This window comes from Oculina patagonica, chromosome 14 (genome assembly GCF_052425735.1).
Source record: "Oculina patagonica isolate OP01 chromosome 14, crgOcupat, whole genome shotgun sequence".
NCBI classification, from domain to species: domain Eukaryota; kingdom Metazoa; phylum Cnidaria; class Anthozoa; order Scleractinia; family Oculinidae; genus Oculina; species Oculina patagonica.
Genome location: NC_135771.1, coordinates 3,352,422 through 3,367,760, shown reverse-complemented (window position 1 = coordinate 3,367,760; position 15,339 = coordinate 3,352,422). Strand labels below are relative to the sequence as shown.

Here is a 15,339-nt window from a genome sequence, read left to right as displayed (position 1 = left end):
TAAAAATAGAGCTATCTTGGTTAATTTGCTGCAGAGACTATTGAAACTTGGCAGGCTAATAGTTCTTCACACGACACACGGTTAAAATAAAATACCGTTACCATGGCAGCTCACTCTTTTCCAGTCCCCACCAATCTGTTTTCAATATTTTATTAATTTTTACCACGGAAAAATGAAACCATGCCAAGACGTTTACGTAACCCATTTAAATGCTTGCAAAATCAAGAGTCAAACATTTCCGATACAAATTGGTCATATTTGATCCAAATCTGGTTGAGTTTATACGTCATCATTTTGCTAAGATGGCGGGATATTGTCCAAGTTTATCTCTTTTTTTGCTTTTGTATGGACCGAGACGAAGTCGTTTTGTGTTTTTATAGTTTTTAGTAAAAGTGAATATTTAATAATTGACAAACTTTTCCTTCTTCCCTATTGAAGACAAACGTACATGAAACGAATAATTGACAATTTTGTATCAAACTGTTTTTCTACATTTCATTTAACCTTAGCAACATCGCAGTACATGATACTGTTTATATTTTCCCCTGTCATTGCATTGGGAGGGGGGAGGGGTAAGGGAGGCGCCGTGGGCTGATGGTAAGTGCACCGGACTCCGGTCAAGCCGTCCCGGTTCGAAGCCTGCTGAAAACAAAGTTTGTCTTTTCCGTGTCACTTCACCAAATGTTCCATTTCAGCCAACGATCGACTGTTTACAGCCCACTCTTTTCTCGTATTTTTCTTCGATCGTTAAACGCAGGTAAGAATCACTAGAGAGCTTGACGCCTTCGCATTCACGCACGCTTCGCTTGCTGCTTCCTTCGCGTTCTTTTGCGTTGAACTGAAATCGATAGGCTGTAAACAGTCTAGCCAATGAAAATCCGATAAATGAATCGATGCGTATGATAATTTCAGTATAGTCCAAGAGTTTCTAAAATATGATGCTTTTTTTCTTAGTAAAACCTTCCCCAGATGTAGACGAAAATGACTTTAAGTACGACGTGTTTGTCACGTACAGTAGAAAAGATTTTCCTTGGGTGGACAGAGAATTGCTGAGTCTGCTGCGTGAAAACGAAGTGAAATACTGCGTTGACCACTTACATTTTGAACTGGGGAAGGCGTTCGTGGAAAGCATGGTAGACAGCGTGTACCAGAGCCGCAAAGTGTTGGCAGTGTGGTCCAGAAACTACGCATCCAGTAAATACTGCAAGCAAGAACTTGACTATGCCATACAGCGCAGCTTTCAGAACAGCGACGGTTCTGTGATTGTTATCAGACTTGATCAGACTGATAGGAGACAGCTGCCTAAAGCACTGCGAACAAAAACATTTCTGGATTACTCTGATAGTGTGGAGAGGAAAGGATGGGGAAAACGGCTCATAACGCATTTAAAAGGACCAGGAAAAAAGGCGTATTCCATAAGAACTATTGTTTGATGGCCTGGGTCTTTCACAGCGCGGACAAGCGCACTGCGCACGCGCAGTCCTGGGCGTAAAAACTCTCGCTGCAAATGTCAGGAAGTATGAACCCTCCACCTTTAAGGCAAATCTTAACCAAGCCGCAAAAGACTGGAACAGTCTTTCAATTGACTTCAAAGAAACGTTTTTTTAATCTATTCTTAAAACAAAAATACTGAACACTTTTTTAAAAGATTTCAACTTGAACTTTTTTTACGCTTTGACATTTTTTCTATTTTAAGAATTTGATTGTTTTTATTTTGTATCCAATAAGGTGATTAATAAATTATTGAGGCCCCACTGAAAACCACCTTGGCGAGTTGAGATCCCTCATTAAATATGTATTACTGTTATGCATAGAGCAGGAAGAGAGCTTAGGTAGGTAGCCCTAACACTACTGTCTTCCAACGTTATCTGAAATAGCTGTTTACACGAATCTTACGCTTATTAACGTCGTTAAACTATTTAGAAAGTGACTTAACTTTTTAAAGTTATCGGTATTTTTTGCAAGGGCAGTACACCCCTAAAATATTGAACACTTGTATTGTAAGTCCCTTTCAAATATGAACCCGACCAGTTTTGATACGCTAAACTGCTTCTGATAGTAGGCCAGTCCGAAAATAAGACCTGCCTGAAGTAAGCTTGTGATCGCAAAAAAGCTGGGTGGGGGAAGGTTTCCCCATACATGTGCTAGTTAGAAATGGTCTGGTTTTTGAGGTTCTCAGTCCTAAAAAATATTATTTTGCCCTATTTTGGTATTGTGATCCCGGTGTGATCCTAGCTAAACGAAAAAGATATGGTCTGATGATACTGAACGACTCATTAGACATTTCATGCTACAGAAAGGAAATAACCACGACCTGTTCACACAAAACTAAGTTATCGTTCCTTGGATGTCGTTTTAGCGAAGCTCCAGCGCCTTGAAGCTATAAGGGCCGCAGAGCGGAGCCCCATAACCATAGAAATAGGAGAATCATAGAAGAACCATGCATTTTATTTTTCGTGGTTTGCAGGCGCGTACGTACGACGTTGCGCAACGTGGCGGTCATACTACAAGTATGACCAGTATCACATGCATGACCATATCGCAGGCTCAGTTGGAGAGCTCATCGAGCTCACTTGTTCTTTTTTTAAGTTGTCCGCTGAATGTTTTTCCATTCGATCGAAGACTCAAGTCCTAACTATTTTCTGTCTATGGTCAGGTTTAAATAAAAGGCAAAGTAAATAAGCGGAAGCAGACTTGGCTAAATCTATATATTACTTTCGTATAGGGTGTCATGTTTTGCGTTTGGGTCTTCATTAGTATAAAAAACGCGCGACCTCGAGTTAACTTATCGCAAAGAATAGGGCACGGAGTTCCCGGTGTTGTGGTCTGGCCTATTCACATATATTCATGGGCTGGGTGAAGGGACGAGATCATATAGATGGACGGATAGCGGCTGCCAAAGGCGCCTGTAATATGCTGTTGTCTGATCTCGTCCCGTGCTCTAACTGTAAAGCGCATGGCGCTTCGGGAAATGCGTTATAGAAGCACATTACCTTTACCATTACAATTCATGATATAATGTTTTGAAAGTTCTTAAAATTGCATGGGTCTTTAGGCAAGTGCAATTTGACAACTTTTAAAACATCACGAGTACCTAGTTATCACGAATTGTTCGAGAAAATCGTGCGATATTATATTTATAGTGTACTCAACAAAATTACAATTCTGGACGGTATAAGCTTTATAACTCCTCGGTTCGTCTTCAGAATACTTCGGGTAAACTGAACTTAAGAACCTTCCTGAGTCTTCGGATGAACCTCGGAAAAATCTTCGGACAACTTCGGTTGAACTCCAAAAGTCTTCGGACTAACTAAGGAAATCATTGGAAGTTTTCAGGTCATCTTCGGAAGGTATTCGGAAGACTGTGTTATAGCAAGTACAATTTGGGATTAATTGTACTGCTTACATCCAATCATAATCCAGTAATTTTGTTAAGTGTACTCCTGGAAAAGGTATCAATCAATTTTATTTGTCATGGAATTAAATGTTTTGTTGAACAGCCAAAATATATATTTGTGTCACAGGAAACCTAAAATTAATGGTCCTATTAACAATTGCCATATTAGAGCACTGAAACTGTTAGCAAGAGTCTTTGGCTGCAGATGGCTAGGATGGAAATGGATTACAACTTGAAAAATTAGGGCTAAACTTTCCAAGTTATTTCCGCGCGTCTTCAAAAAATCGATATTTATAGCCGTGGTTTGATTTCTCTCCGCAAACTAAGGTTATATCTTCCTTCAGCCTTCCTTTCTCAAGATGCGTTACCGTGTATAGATAATCTTCGTCCTTAGTTAATTCAACAAAAAAGTGACATGGTTGGTTTAACAAATGTTAAGCCTACCGTTTGCGCCTGTGAATGGCTTTGATTTACGATACACATATGAATAAGCTGAACTAAAACGGAAACGGTTAAAAAGTCGGTTCCTTTTGTCATTCCACTAAGTAAATATTTTTGATTTCTTGTTGTCAGTTGTAACATAAACTAATATAAGTTGTAACACGAACCAAAGGCTATTATTAGCAAAAAAGCTTAACATAATAATAAAGTATTTTTCGTTTGTCTCACGACGTAGTGTCACTTGTGATGTAGATCGCGAAGTTTCATCAGGCGATAAGGTCGACTGGTCGGGTGTAACCTTATAAAGCACGCTGCTGTGCTATGATTGGTTGGTTTTCAACAGCTGTGATTGGTGCATTTCGATCCTCGCTGTTCCGGTGTGCTGTTGTTCCCTCAGGGGTCCGCTGTCGTTCCGTCCTCCCGGTGTTGTGTTTTTTGATCGTGGGCAACCATGCTTCGGGAATTTCAATTCCACTATCCCTGTTGATATTGTAAGGGTGAAGTCTTATCTGAATTGCCTCTTTGACCCTGCGTGTGTACCAGTGTGGTTCACGATCAATGAACTTTACCTCATTCCAAAGCGGGTAGTGTCCGGTGTTGTGGGTGTGCTCTGAAACGGCGGAGGTCTGGATACGGGCGAGTCGGATGTCCCGGTCGTGTTCTTTGATTCTGTCTTACATAGGTCTTCCAGTCTCGCCGATGTAAACTTTGCCGCACTCACAGGGAATTCTGTAAACAACGCCATCTTGTTTAGTCGGATCAACGGCGTCTTTCGGTCGTACTAGGTGTGATCTTAATGTAGTTTCCGACTTGAAAACAGCGCGTACGCCTTGTTGTTGTATGCAGCGTCTATTAAAGTTCTTCGGAAAGACCTTTGACATAGGGTAAAACCGCAGTAGATTTAAACTCGGTCGTAGGCTCAGCACTGGTGCACGGCTTTCTGGTCTTGGTGATCTTCTGCAAGAAAGAAAAAGGATAACCATTAGAAACAAGAACAGATGACAGATGTTTTTTCTCCTTGAATATAACAGATGGTTTTGTTACGAGGCGTTTAGCACGATCGTAAAGACACTTAACACTACCGCGTTTTACTGATTGAGGGTGGTGTGAATCATACGCTAAGTATTGATCAGTGTGTGTTAGTTTCCTATATACGCTGGTGGTGAGCCGGCTGTCTGGTTCTCTCGAAACTGTGGTGTCGAGGAAGGTGATTTTGCAGTCATTCTCTGTTTCCATGGTGAAGCGGATGGAAGGCTGCTGGTTGTTAAGATGTTGTAAGAAGCTGTCGACACTCCCGCGATCCAAAATGGTGAAGGTGTCGTCCACGTAGCGTTTCCATATCTTAGGCTTTTAGGATGATGAAGTTATTGCCTGCTCCTCAAAGCTCTCCATGTTGAGATTAGCAACAACAGCGGAAACCGGACTTCCCATGGCTGCGCCTTCCCGTTGTTCGTAAATTGATCCGTTATACTGGAAGTATGCGGATCTCAATACGAAATTCAGGAGGTCAGCGATCTGAGCAGGTGTTAGCGTTGTGCGATCGGCAAGGCTGGGATCGTTCTCTAGTTTCCGTAGCGCGGCTTGTACAGCGCCGTCGATAGGAACGTTTGTAAACAGCGACTCCACGTCAAAAGACACCATGATCTCGTTGTCTAGGATCGTCTCACTGCTGATGGTGGATACGAAGTGGGCTGAATTGGTCACTGCGAAATCCGAGTTACCTGTTAAAGGAGACAAGATGTTAGCTAGGTAGGCGGACAAATCTTACGCAAAGGTGTTAACGCATGATACAATAGGTCTTAAAGGTACGTCGGCCTTGTGGATTTTAAGTAAACCGTAGATTCTTGGTGGCTGTTTGTGTCGAGGTCTGATCTTGTTGTAGACAGCCTCTGATAGATCTCCGCTTCGTTTCAGGGTTAGCAGCTTTTCGGTCAGCTTTCTGGTCAGACGGTCTGTCGGGTCTTTGTTCAGGAGCTGGTACGGTCCGTTCTCGATCAAGGTAGACATCTTAGTGCGGTAGGTATCAGTGTCCAGGACTACGCTAGCACGTCCTTTGTCAGCTAGGAGAATCATGATGGAATCATCCTCCTTTAGGCTTTTAAGTCAGTCTCGCATTTCTTTCGTGATGTTAGGCTCTGGTGGTTCTGCCTTTAGAAGAATGTTGTTGACGGCTCTTCTGACAAGATCTGCTCGCTCGGTGTTGAGTTGTCTGACAGCTGATTCGACACTGACGATAACCTCCTTGGCAGGGATGTTCGTAGGAGTTACGGCGAAGTTCAGTCCTTTCTGCAACAGAGCTATCCCGGCGTCGCTGAGGGACCTAGAAGATAAATTAATAACCCAGTAAGTTTTGTCAACATACGGTGTACCAGCAGGGGAAACAGCCGCGTGTTTTTCGCGCACAAGTTTTTCAAACTTCTGCTTTTGTTTGTCTTTGGTAGAATAAAAGACTCGTTGGGTGTTGATCTTGATCTGTTCTAGTATTCTGTCTGCGTCTTCCGTCGATAGAGCGGATGTTATGCTCTGTGCAGTGGAGTCTGCTTCCTTCTTCGCATCTCCTTTGGCCATCTGCGTCAGTCTGATCCTTTCCCTCAGGAATCTCATCGATGCAAGTTCAGCGACTCTGCGCGCGCCCTTTGTGGGAACTGGCGGTCGGTTCTGCGGTCCTTAATGCACCTTGTAAGAAAGGTAAGATGGTGAGTAAAGCGTGCGAGCTTGCTTGAGCAACGCTCATGTCGACGAATCAATCTTAGGGCTGTGCGCCCATATTTCAGGTTAATATCGTAAAAAATCTTGTGGTTAATCATCGTGGTAGAGTACAATAATGTCGCCTTCCTCGACACCACAGTGAACACCGCGCAACAAATTTTCCCGCGTTTTCAAATCATAACTTCGTTTAGATCTAACTGAAACGTCCACCTCATCTAGTCGATAGAAGATAAAGGAACATAAAGTCAATTGCTCGTTTTACAGTTACGGAAAATGAATGCGACCAAAGACCAATAAAATTAAAATTTAACCGTGTAGCGATCGAACGAGAGCCACATTTTTTTTGCGTAAAGGCGCATAGAGGTTTCGATACACTCACACATGAAAAAAGACAAACAAAATAGAGCAGTTGGATAATAAATCTCTCACGTGTTTTGCTGTGTAGTGTCGCTGAGTAATATTTGTCTTGCCCTGAATCCACGTTTAAGACCTTTAAAGGAGAAGTTCACTCCAGAAATCGTATTTTTTTGCTGCTTACCGTCAGTATATGTGGTGGGTATATGGAAAGCTGGGTAGAAAGAGAAGGACGGAGACCCGGGGGGGGGGGGTACTCCCATAAATTTCGGATAGGGGTGTGCCGCCAAGGTTCTTAAACCCTGACCCTATTTAAGGATAAAGAATGCGAAAATTGATACCCTTTTTAAGGCAAAAACCGAAAAATGACACCCTATTTAAGGGGAGGAGAAGCGTTCCGTGGCGACCCAAATAACGGCTAACCGCGCACGGCAAGACACAAATCTTTACAAAATCGCTTTACTAACACCTGAACAAAAAATTCAGTTTTAAGAAACCTTTTTTTCGTTTAGCTGGACGTTTATTTAAGCTAATAGAATTTAGGTACCCTATCTAAGGATCACACCGGGAACACATTGCCAAAAGGAGCAAAAATGATACCCTATTTAAGGACCGAGAACCTCAAAAACCATACCCTATCGGGCGGCACATACCTATATAGGCCACATATGGGAGTACCCCCCCCCCCCCCCCCCCCCCCCCCCCCCCCCCCCGGGGTACGGAGATTCCAGCCTGTGATGTCCTGGTCATTAGAAAACCAGTCACAGAGTTAGACTTAGCATTTTTGGAATATTTTTTTATTTTTTTTTGGATTAGCTTCAAATGTGAATATTTTTTGATGGTGTGTAATTTCACAATAATAAGCTGAAGCTGCTGTAGGGGTTGCAGTTTACAGTGTGGTCCTCTTCTGTCACAAGTGTATAAGTGCTGTAAAAAGTAAATCTACAAATATACACTTCATTTTATTGAACCCATGCAAATAATTTTAACAAGGCCCAACCTGCATAAGAGATGGATAAGACTCTCCAGTGGTCACCTACCCTACAGTCGGCATGTCGCTAAGGGCCGGCTCCTGGCTAATTTAACGAAAAATGCATCCTGAGGGGAAAAACAAATTCTTCACGTGCAAAAATACAAACTTGTACGTTTCCTCTTGGCTAATATGCAAAATTCAAGTGAATACCCAGATCACCGTTCGGCTTGTCGCAAAATCTTTGATCTGACGTTTTAGCGGAGCTCCTTAGCTGCCGAAGGGCCGCTGCACGTAGCCCCATAGCCATGGAAAATTAAGAGTAGAGGAACCATGTAGCCGAGTTTTTATGGTCATCGTGGCTAGCGGCATGGTCCGCGGGCGCGTGCGTCGTACGACGAACAACGTACGTCGTGCAACATGGCGGTCATGGTCATCCGAGATTTTTAAAATCTCGGATGACCATGGCCATTTTTGTAGCTCGGATGACCATTTCTGTAGCTTAAAATCTTCTAAAATTCAACGTGGCTAAAAGTACTTTGTTTTTCACATGTTTGAATAGTAAGAAAACGTGCAAATTCGCGTTTGTCATGTTGTTCTATTTCATTAGTATTCAGTTCTTTTACCAACCTCGTCCCATGGCCTTCTCGGCGACGAGTTAGGCCCTGGGGACGAGGTTGTTCTTTTACCCATACTACCTTTCGGTCTTGTCTTAAAGCTTTAATCTGACAACGTCAGTGAGGAGTTTCCCAATGGAATATACACTAGCAGTAGAACAGGGGAAAGGAGAGGGGTCCAGATGTAACGACAAAGCAAAACTTTTTCTGGGACGACCAGGCACAGCGTTTAATATTGCTGCACAAGTCTTTGTATTTCTTTCACTCGCTCGCAGAAACATTACAAATGGATGTTTTGCATCAAGAGCTTTGTTTCTAAAGAACTTGTAATTTCAGTTCCAGCTGACTTGCCTATAATTAATAATACATTAGTTACATAAATGGCAAACGTGAGAAAAGAATGTCGTTACAATGTTACCAGAGCACCGACTACTAACAAAGTTAAGAGCTACAACAGAAAGGTAACTCCCCTCACATAATATTCACACCAAATCACCGATTGCTACATTTACAGAGCATATCTATAGCAGCTCGCGTTAAGATTGCACAAAGCATAACGGAAAAAAAGACTTTTACTCACGATATCAATCACTTAGGACGTTGGAAGAATACAAAAATCTTGCATATGTACATAATAGCCATTCGCTCGTATCACATTAACTATCATTAGTTTACATTACAACTAACAAGAAATCGAAACTATTTACTTAGCGCAATGACAAAAGCAATCGTGTTTTTGCTTTTCTGTTTTGGTTCAGCTAGTTCACCTTTAACCCGTTTATATTTTATCGTAAAACAAAGCAATTCAAATAACACTGGTGCAAATGGTAAAATAAATACGTTTGCAACCCTTAACCCTCGGTTTAACAGTCGCACAATGCTGTGCAAAATAGGCTAGACTGCTCACAACCCCCCCTTTTTTCGTATTTTTTCGATCGATGAGCCCGGCCGGGGAAAGAACGGCGAGAGGACTGGACGCAAGCGCAAAACGGTTGTGGGGCGGGGAGCGAAAAAAATATTTTTCTTTCGCTCGCTTCCGCCCCCTCCCCCTTTCCTCGCGCTTCGCGCTCACGCTTGCTTCGCTCGCCGATTCTCTCGCTTTTTGCGTTGAAAAATAGAGGCTGTGCACAATCTAAACATAGGCCAACTATTGTTGATCCAACAGCGTCAGACCGTTTAGCGTCCCATGTTTGATAAACATGTGCCAACACTTTTTTTGTTGCATGAATGAACTTTTCGAACAAACACTTCTTGTAACAAAATTTGCCAGCGTAACATGACGCAATGTTGGTCGTTTCTTTGAATTAACCCCCTCCCTCCACCCCTCAAAAAAGGGAGAAAAAGAAAAGAAAACATTCACCCTGTTAGACACAAATACTCGGACACATGTTAGACAAATGTACATGTTAACTAGGTCTTCGCCTTTCCAGTAACCCTCTATTTTATTTATCAATTTAGGTGCCCATACAGTCTAACTGCTTTAAACGGATGTGAAAGGGACATGGTAGAGTATTTGTACTTTTAGTTTAAATTAATTTCGGACTCTTTCGGACCGAGTTAACTGTGGATAAAAAGGAAGTGTCCGTATTACAGAGGTCTCTGTTCGACCGAGTCAACTGTCTATAATGGGGAGTGGGGTGGGGGGATTGGGGGGTACCAGGTTATAGAGGTGTCTGTAAATAAGGTTCGATGAATTAAAATTGTTTTGGTCAGTAGCACGAGAAACAAAGGTTACGAAAAACGGTCAGTCACAAAAAAGAATCAGTTTCGAATGTAACAAAGTCAGTAGCTATGTTTGGCTCATTTCTTCTCTCACTGTCGTTTTCTCTGTGAAGGTGATGGTACTGCCTCCTGTGATGAGCCCGCGAACTCTTCACGGTCAGAGGTCTCCTGTAAGAGATTTGAAAAGGAATATTATACAAAGGAATGGTAACGTTCTACATAGTAGAAACATGAACGGTTTGTAAAGCACAAGCTGCGCCTTGTCGTGTTGCAGGCGTGCACAGACAGCGTGGAATCGAATCTCCAATCATCCTTGCATCGGATAGGCGGGAGACAAGTTCAGAATTACACTCAATAATGTCCAATCATATCGGAAGAAATGAGGAGGAGGCAGGGAACAGCCGCGACAACTGCGCCTGAATGGAAGTTAGCATTAGTAAAAGTAACTAGTGGTATTTCAAAAAGCAACACAAAAAGTGCACTCTCACTCACCCCTTCACTGCTGTAACCTTTCTCCGAAGGCGGGTACGAGTCAGCTTCGTTATCACTCGGGTCTTGTCGGATTCGCGGCGGGCGTCCTCGGCGCTTTTTCTTCTGTTAAAGTTATTAAAAACACGAAAAGAGGCGGATTTTAGACAACTTTGCTTTGAAATATCGTTTTGGTGTATTGTAAAACAAAAACGTGCGCGCGAAAAGGTAATAAAAGAAAAAGAAGGTTGAGAGGGAAAAGGAAGGTTATTTTTGCCGGACAGCAAAGTCTTGAACCAGAAGTTGGCCACAGAAATCCATTAAGAGAACCTCGGAACGGTCTGGAGTGACCTCGGGATAAACCGTTGAAAAGAAAAAGAATAAAACGGCAAGTGAGGTGAGGGCTAGTGAAGGTGTTTTCCTGAAAGCCCAAGCCCAGAGAAGAGCCGAGGCCCTTAGTAAAAACAGAAATGATTTTGCAGAGGAATTTTAGAAATATACAGAACCGGTTGAATACAGCGTGCGTTAAAGAACCAGATACTACGCAAGGGCACTGGTCAGCAGTCGCAAGCCGAACTCTAGATGTGTATGTCAAACAGACCGTTCTAAAAGCCAGACAAATTACCCGGCTCACGAGAGGCTCACGTTGAGTGATTTAGAGATCTGAAAAAGAGAAAGCGTGCTTCCAAAGAAACAAAATCAAATTCAACTTACAGCTCCACCGCCGAGTTCAACCTTAGCTTTTTCCACGGATTGCTTGCCAAGTTTAATACGCATCTTCAGAGATGACTGACTGCTCCCGGCTAAAGAAATAAAAAAAAATATGGACACTTCATCAGTCTCAATACTCAGCGAAATCAAAGAGTGATTAAGACGGAATCCACCTGTCCAGGAAGTCGAGTAATATTCATTTAAGGTGAGACAAAAATCGAGTACCAGAATAATTTAAATCCTATTGCGTTATTTCTTACCCTTAACAAAAGCTTATAAGCAAAGGTTTAGATATACACAAGCAAGTTAAAATAAACAATAAAATCGAACGACGTTTCGGAAGTCGTCATGACGCATTTTCAAGTTCAAAAAAGATAAGAATAAAAGCTAAAGATGTAAGTAATTACCGTGATAACACCAACGACAATTTCTTTTCAGAAATTGAGAAAATGAATTTCAAAGTTCGCAAGCTATAGGCAAAATCTCACGTCAGTGTAGCCATTTTGTAAAATCGTCTTTAAGCGATTCAGTGGCATAGGCTATTTCCGAGTTACCCTTTGCCTCTGTTTCAAAACGAGTCTACGTGCGAAATCATTCAAATGAAAATGAGTTTGATTTGCATGAAAATGGACCTGTAGGTGAAACTCATTTTCATATGAATGGTTTTGCACGTAGACTCATTTCCAAACAGAGGCAAAGGGTAACTCGAAATGAATGGAAATGGCCTATTCAGTGGAACTTCGAAATTTGTTTTCGATGTTTCGTGTTCTTAGAAATGATCTCTTTTGATGAGATATTTGAAACAGTAACAGAAAATTGTAATCAGAGGAAAATAGTTTTGGTACATTATTTTGTCCAATGAATACTCGAATAAATATAAAGAAAATCATCAACTGGAGATATTGCCTTGATGTACCACTAAATTCTCACAACAAACATAAACGAAATGTATGGGAATCAGTAAGGAGAATTGAACTATATCAAAGGTTGAGACTGAATGAGTTACCAACTTGTGCTCTTACATGGCAGTAGTAATTAAATGAATGTCCCAGGTTCTACTATCAAACCCCACTCATCAAGATCAAATCTTTAGTGGTGTTAGCGAATCCCTGGTTCAATGTTGCACACCTCCGACACCTGACGTACATAGAAAATTTCCTGACAGGTTTTAAAAAGTGTGCACTACATGATACAACCTGTACAAAATTTTGACGTTAAGATTTACATTAAACTGCTATAAAAAACAATGATGCATCATCATGACGAAAAAGTATATCATCTCAGGACATGATTAAGTTCTCCCACGGCAAATTAAAGGTAATGTATGAAAGCAAGTTAGGAGAATTCAGGTTCTCACCTTCCACGTCAGATCCTACTGACTCTGCTTCTTCACCATCGCCTTCCTGAAAGAAAAACGTGGATAACGCATCGTGAGAAAGGAAGGTTGAGTTTGTTTAAGGAGATTTTGTGGATTTTTGGTCTAAATTTTTCTGAAATTAGCAGTAGGCAATTAACCAGTGTAAAACATCGTCTATGAACATCTGAAGGAAGATATAACCTTGGTTTGCGGAGAGAAATCAAGCCACGACTATAAATATCGATTCTTTGAAGACGCGCGGAAACAACTTGGAAAGCTTAGCTTAAATTTTTCAAGTTGTAATCCATCTGCATCCTAGCCATCTGCAGCCAAAGACGCTTGTTAACAGTTTCATTGCCCTAATATGGCAATTTTTAATAAAAATGGACTATTATTTTTAGGTTTCCTACGACACAAATACATATTTTGGCTGTCAAAACACTGTTAAAATCCGTGACAAAAGTTCTTCGTTCGTAATCTGTCTCAATCTCTCCCCAATCTTAACCATCCTTGTTCCTTTTTGGTTTATTATTACCTCTTTGTTGTTTTTCTTCCTTAATAAGCTATTATTTTGAGGTTTCCTTTGACTATAAGGTGGTTTACGTATTAAGGAGCTTCCGGTCATGGATGGAGCGACTTCAAATTCATCGATCGTTATCCGTCCCAATCTTCCCCAATCTTAACCATCCTTGTTCCTTTTTGGTTTATTGTAATGTTACCTCTTTGTTGTTTTTCTACCTTAGTAAACAATTATTTTGAGTTTTCCTTGGATTTGAAGATACTTTTTCACATTGTGAAAATGGCTTAAGATGGCGTGCTTTCTAACACCAGCTTTGTCATTCGTAATCCTTCTTCATCTCCTCCAATCTTTACCATCCTTGTTCCTTTTTGCTTTATTATTACCTCATAAGTGTTTATCTACCTTGAAATACTTATATTTTTAGGTTTCTGTCGCTTTGAAGGTGTTTTTCAGGAAGCTTTTCTTACCGTGTCAACGTTGTCATCATCGTCATCTTCTCCGTCGCTTGCTTCTTTCTCACTTTCCACTTCCGGTTCCGGTAAAGCCGACTGAGCTGACTGTAGCTCCTCGCCAGCCTGCAGCTTTTGTCGAGCATGCGTGAAAATGGACTGTAAAAAAAGGAAACATTCGTTGGGTTATTTAGGGCTTGGTTATCTCAGGAATAAATCTGTCAATATTAAAGGAGCTACGTCACAGGGATTTAACAGATTTTTGGTCTTAACTGTTCTGAAATTAGTGGTAGGCAACTTAACCCATGAAAAACATTATCTTTGAAGATCTGAAGAACGATATATCTTTATTTGTACAGAGAATAAAACCACGGCTATAAATATAGATTTTTTTGAAGACGCGCAGAAACAACTTAAAAGGTTCAGCCTTAATTTTTTCAAGTTGTAATCCATTTCCACCCGAGCCATCCGCAGCCAACGATGCTTGCTAACAGTTTCAGCGTTCTAATATAGATATTACTAATAAAAATGAACTGTTAATTCTGGAAAAGCCCCTATTTACTAGATCTTTTTGGACTGTGTGGCAGGTAAAGAAACACTGAGAAAGGAAGAGGAATTTTAAACGAGCGCGCAACAAAGACGATCCGAGTCATCTTCCCTTTTCACCCTTGTCCCAACACTCACTCCTATCGCTTTCTTCTCCTAGACCTCGCAGCTCGTTGTTGCGGTTTCGCGGCTTTCTTACGCGCGCGATAACCCCAACAAGACCAGCTACGCAGGATTAATATTTACGGGAAGGATTAACCTGTCATAGCTTACCTGAAGCTTAATGGAATCTTCGTAAATCTGCAACAAATAGAAAGATAATTAATTTTCAGTTTTATCCAGCGCAATCGTGACAAATACAAATACTACAACTGAGTTAAAACCTACAATGGATCCCTCAATATTGTAGGTCTGAGCATTCTTGCACATGAGAGTGAAATCTTCTTCCAGGTCATCCACTGTGCGATACTTGTGCGAGTTGATTCTTTCCTGTAACGGAACAGAAAACTAACGTCATCATCAACTTGTTTTTATTGCTGTGATTATTTTTTAAGAAACTCCTCACTAATAGGGGATAGATCAGGGATTGGTCATGCTGTGATAACTGAACCCTTAGTCAACTGTTTGTTTGTTTATGTTGGTGATGTTAGGTTGTTGGTGTTTGTTTGTTTATACACCAAGCTTAATATAGGGGAGGTCCACATTATAACGGGTAGAAGGTGTATAATAGTACAATAATCTTACCCGAAGCTTTCTGATGTCCACAGGATGTTTAATTATCTGATAGTAGTCTGGCAATTCTTTCCGTGTTGGTAGGACCATGAAGATTTCAGCCAAGTTGCGAGAAGTAGAACTGGAAAACGGACAAGATAAGATAAGAAAACAGGTCTGCAGCGTGAGCATGTGACTAGTGCACAAAGCTTCAATATGATTACCTTCCTGTTTGAATTTGTTTTAAGCCCTGACAAAACGGCAACACAAGTAGACGCAAGTTGAAAACGTGCGTCTACTTGCGTTTCTGTGTGGCCAGGACTTGCGTGCATTTGCGTTGTTGCAATTAGTTAACGCAATGTTTTCA

At 41.3% G+C, this 15,339-nt stretch overlaps 2 protein-coding genes and 1 pseudogene across 5 annotated transcripts in view; 1 reads left to right on the top strand and 2 right to left on the bottom strand.

The window, feature by feature from the left end:
- The window catches only part of LOC144638179 (uncharacterized), a 33,154-nt gene extending 31,078 nt beyond the window's left edge, over positions 1-2,076 (top strand). The window contains exon 6 of the mRNA XM_078497375.1: positions 955-2,076. Within this exon, the coding sequence (XP_078353501.1) occupies positions 955-1,433 (479 nt within the window). The 3' untranslated portion in view covers positions 1,434-2,076. The remainder of the gene's footprint in view (positions 1-954) is intronic.
- Positions 2,077-3,459: 1,383 nt separating this feature from the next.
- Positions 3,460-7,578, bottom strand: LOC144638202 (uncharacterized; annotated as a pseudogene). The gene is made up of 2 exons (XR_013567895.1): positions 7,352-7,578; positions 3,460-7,319 (listed from the first exon to the last, which is right to left on the bottom strand). The product of XR_013567895.1 is annotated as an uncharacterized LOC144638202 (transcript).
- A 2,333-nt stretch (positions 7,579-9,911) lies between these two features.
- The window catches only part of LOC144638099 (SWI/SNF-related matrix-associated actin-dependent regulator of chromatin subfamily A member 4-like), a 38,614-nt gene continuing 33,186 nt past the window's right edge, over positions 9,912-15,339 (bottom strand). For 2 of the 3 annotated variants that reach the window (XM_078497246.1, XM_078497248.1), the window contains 8 exons: positions 15,006-15,114; positions 14,649-14,750; positions 14,535-14,561; positions 13,734-13,874; positions 12,747-12,792; positions 11,393-11,481; positions 10,703-10,807; positions 9,912-10,378 (listed from right to left, as the gene is read on the bottom strand). In XM_078497246.1, the coding sequence (XP_078353372.1) occupies positions 10,301-10,378; positions 10,703-10,807; positions 11,393-11,481; positions 12,747-12,792; positions 13,734-13,874; positions 14,535-14,561; positions 14,649-14,750; positions 15,006-15,114 (697 nt within the window). In that variant the 3' untranslated portion in view covers positions 9,912-10,300. The remainder of the gene's footprint in view (positions 10,379-10,702; positions 10,808-11,392; positions 11,482-12,746; positions 12,793-13,733; positions 13,875-14,534; positions 14,562-14,648; positions 14,751-15,005; positions 15,115-15,339) is intronic. The other variant, XM_078497247.1, reaches the window with a different exon arrangement.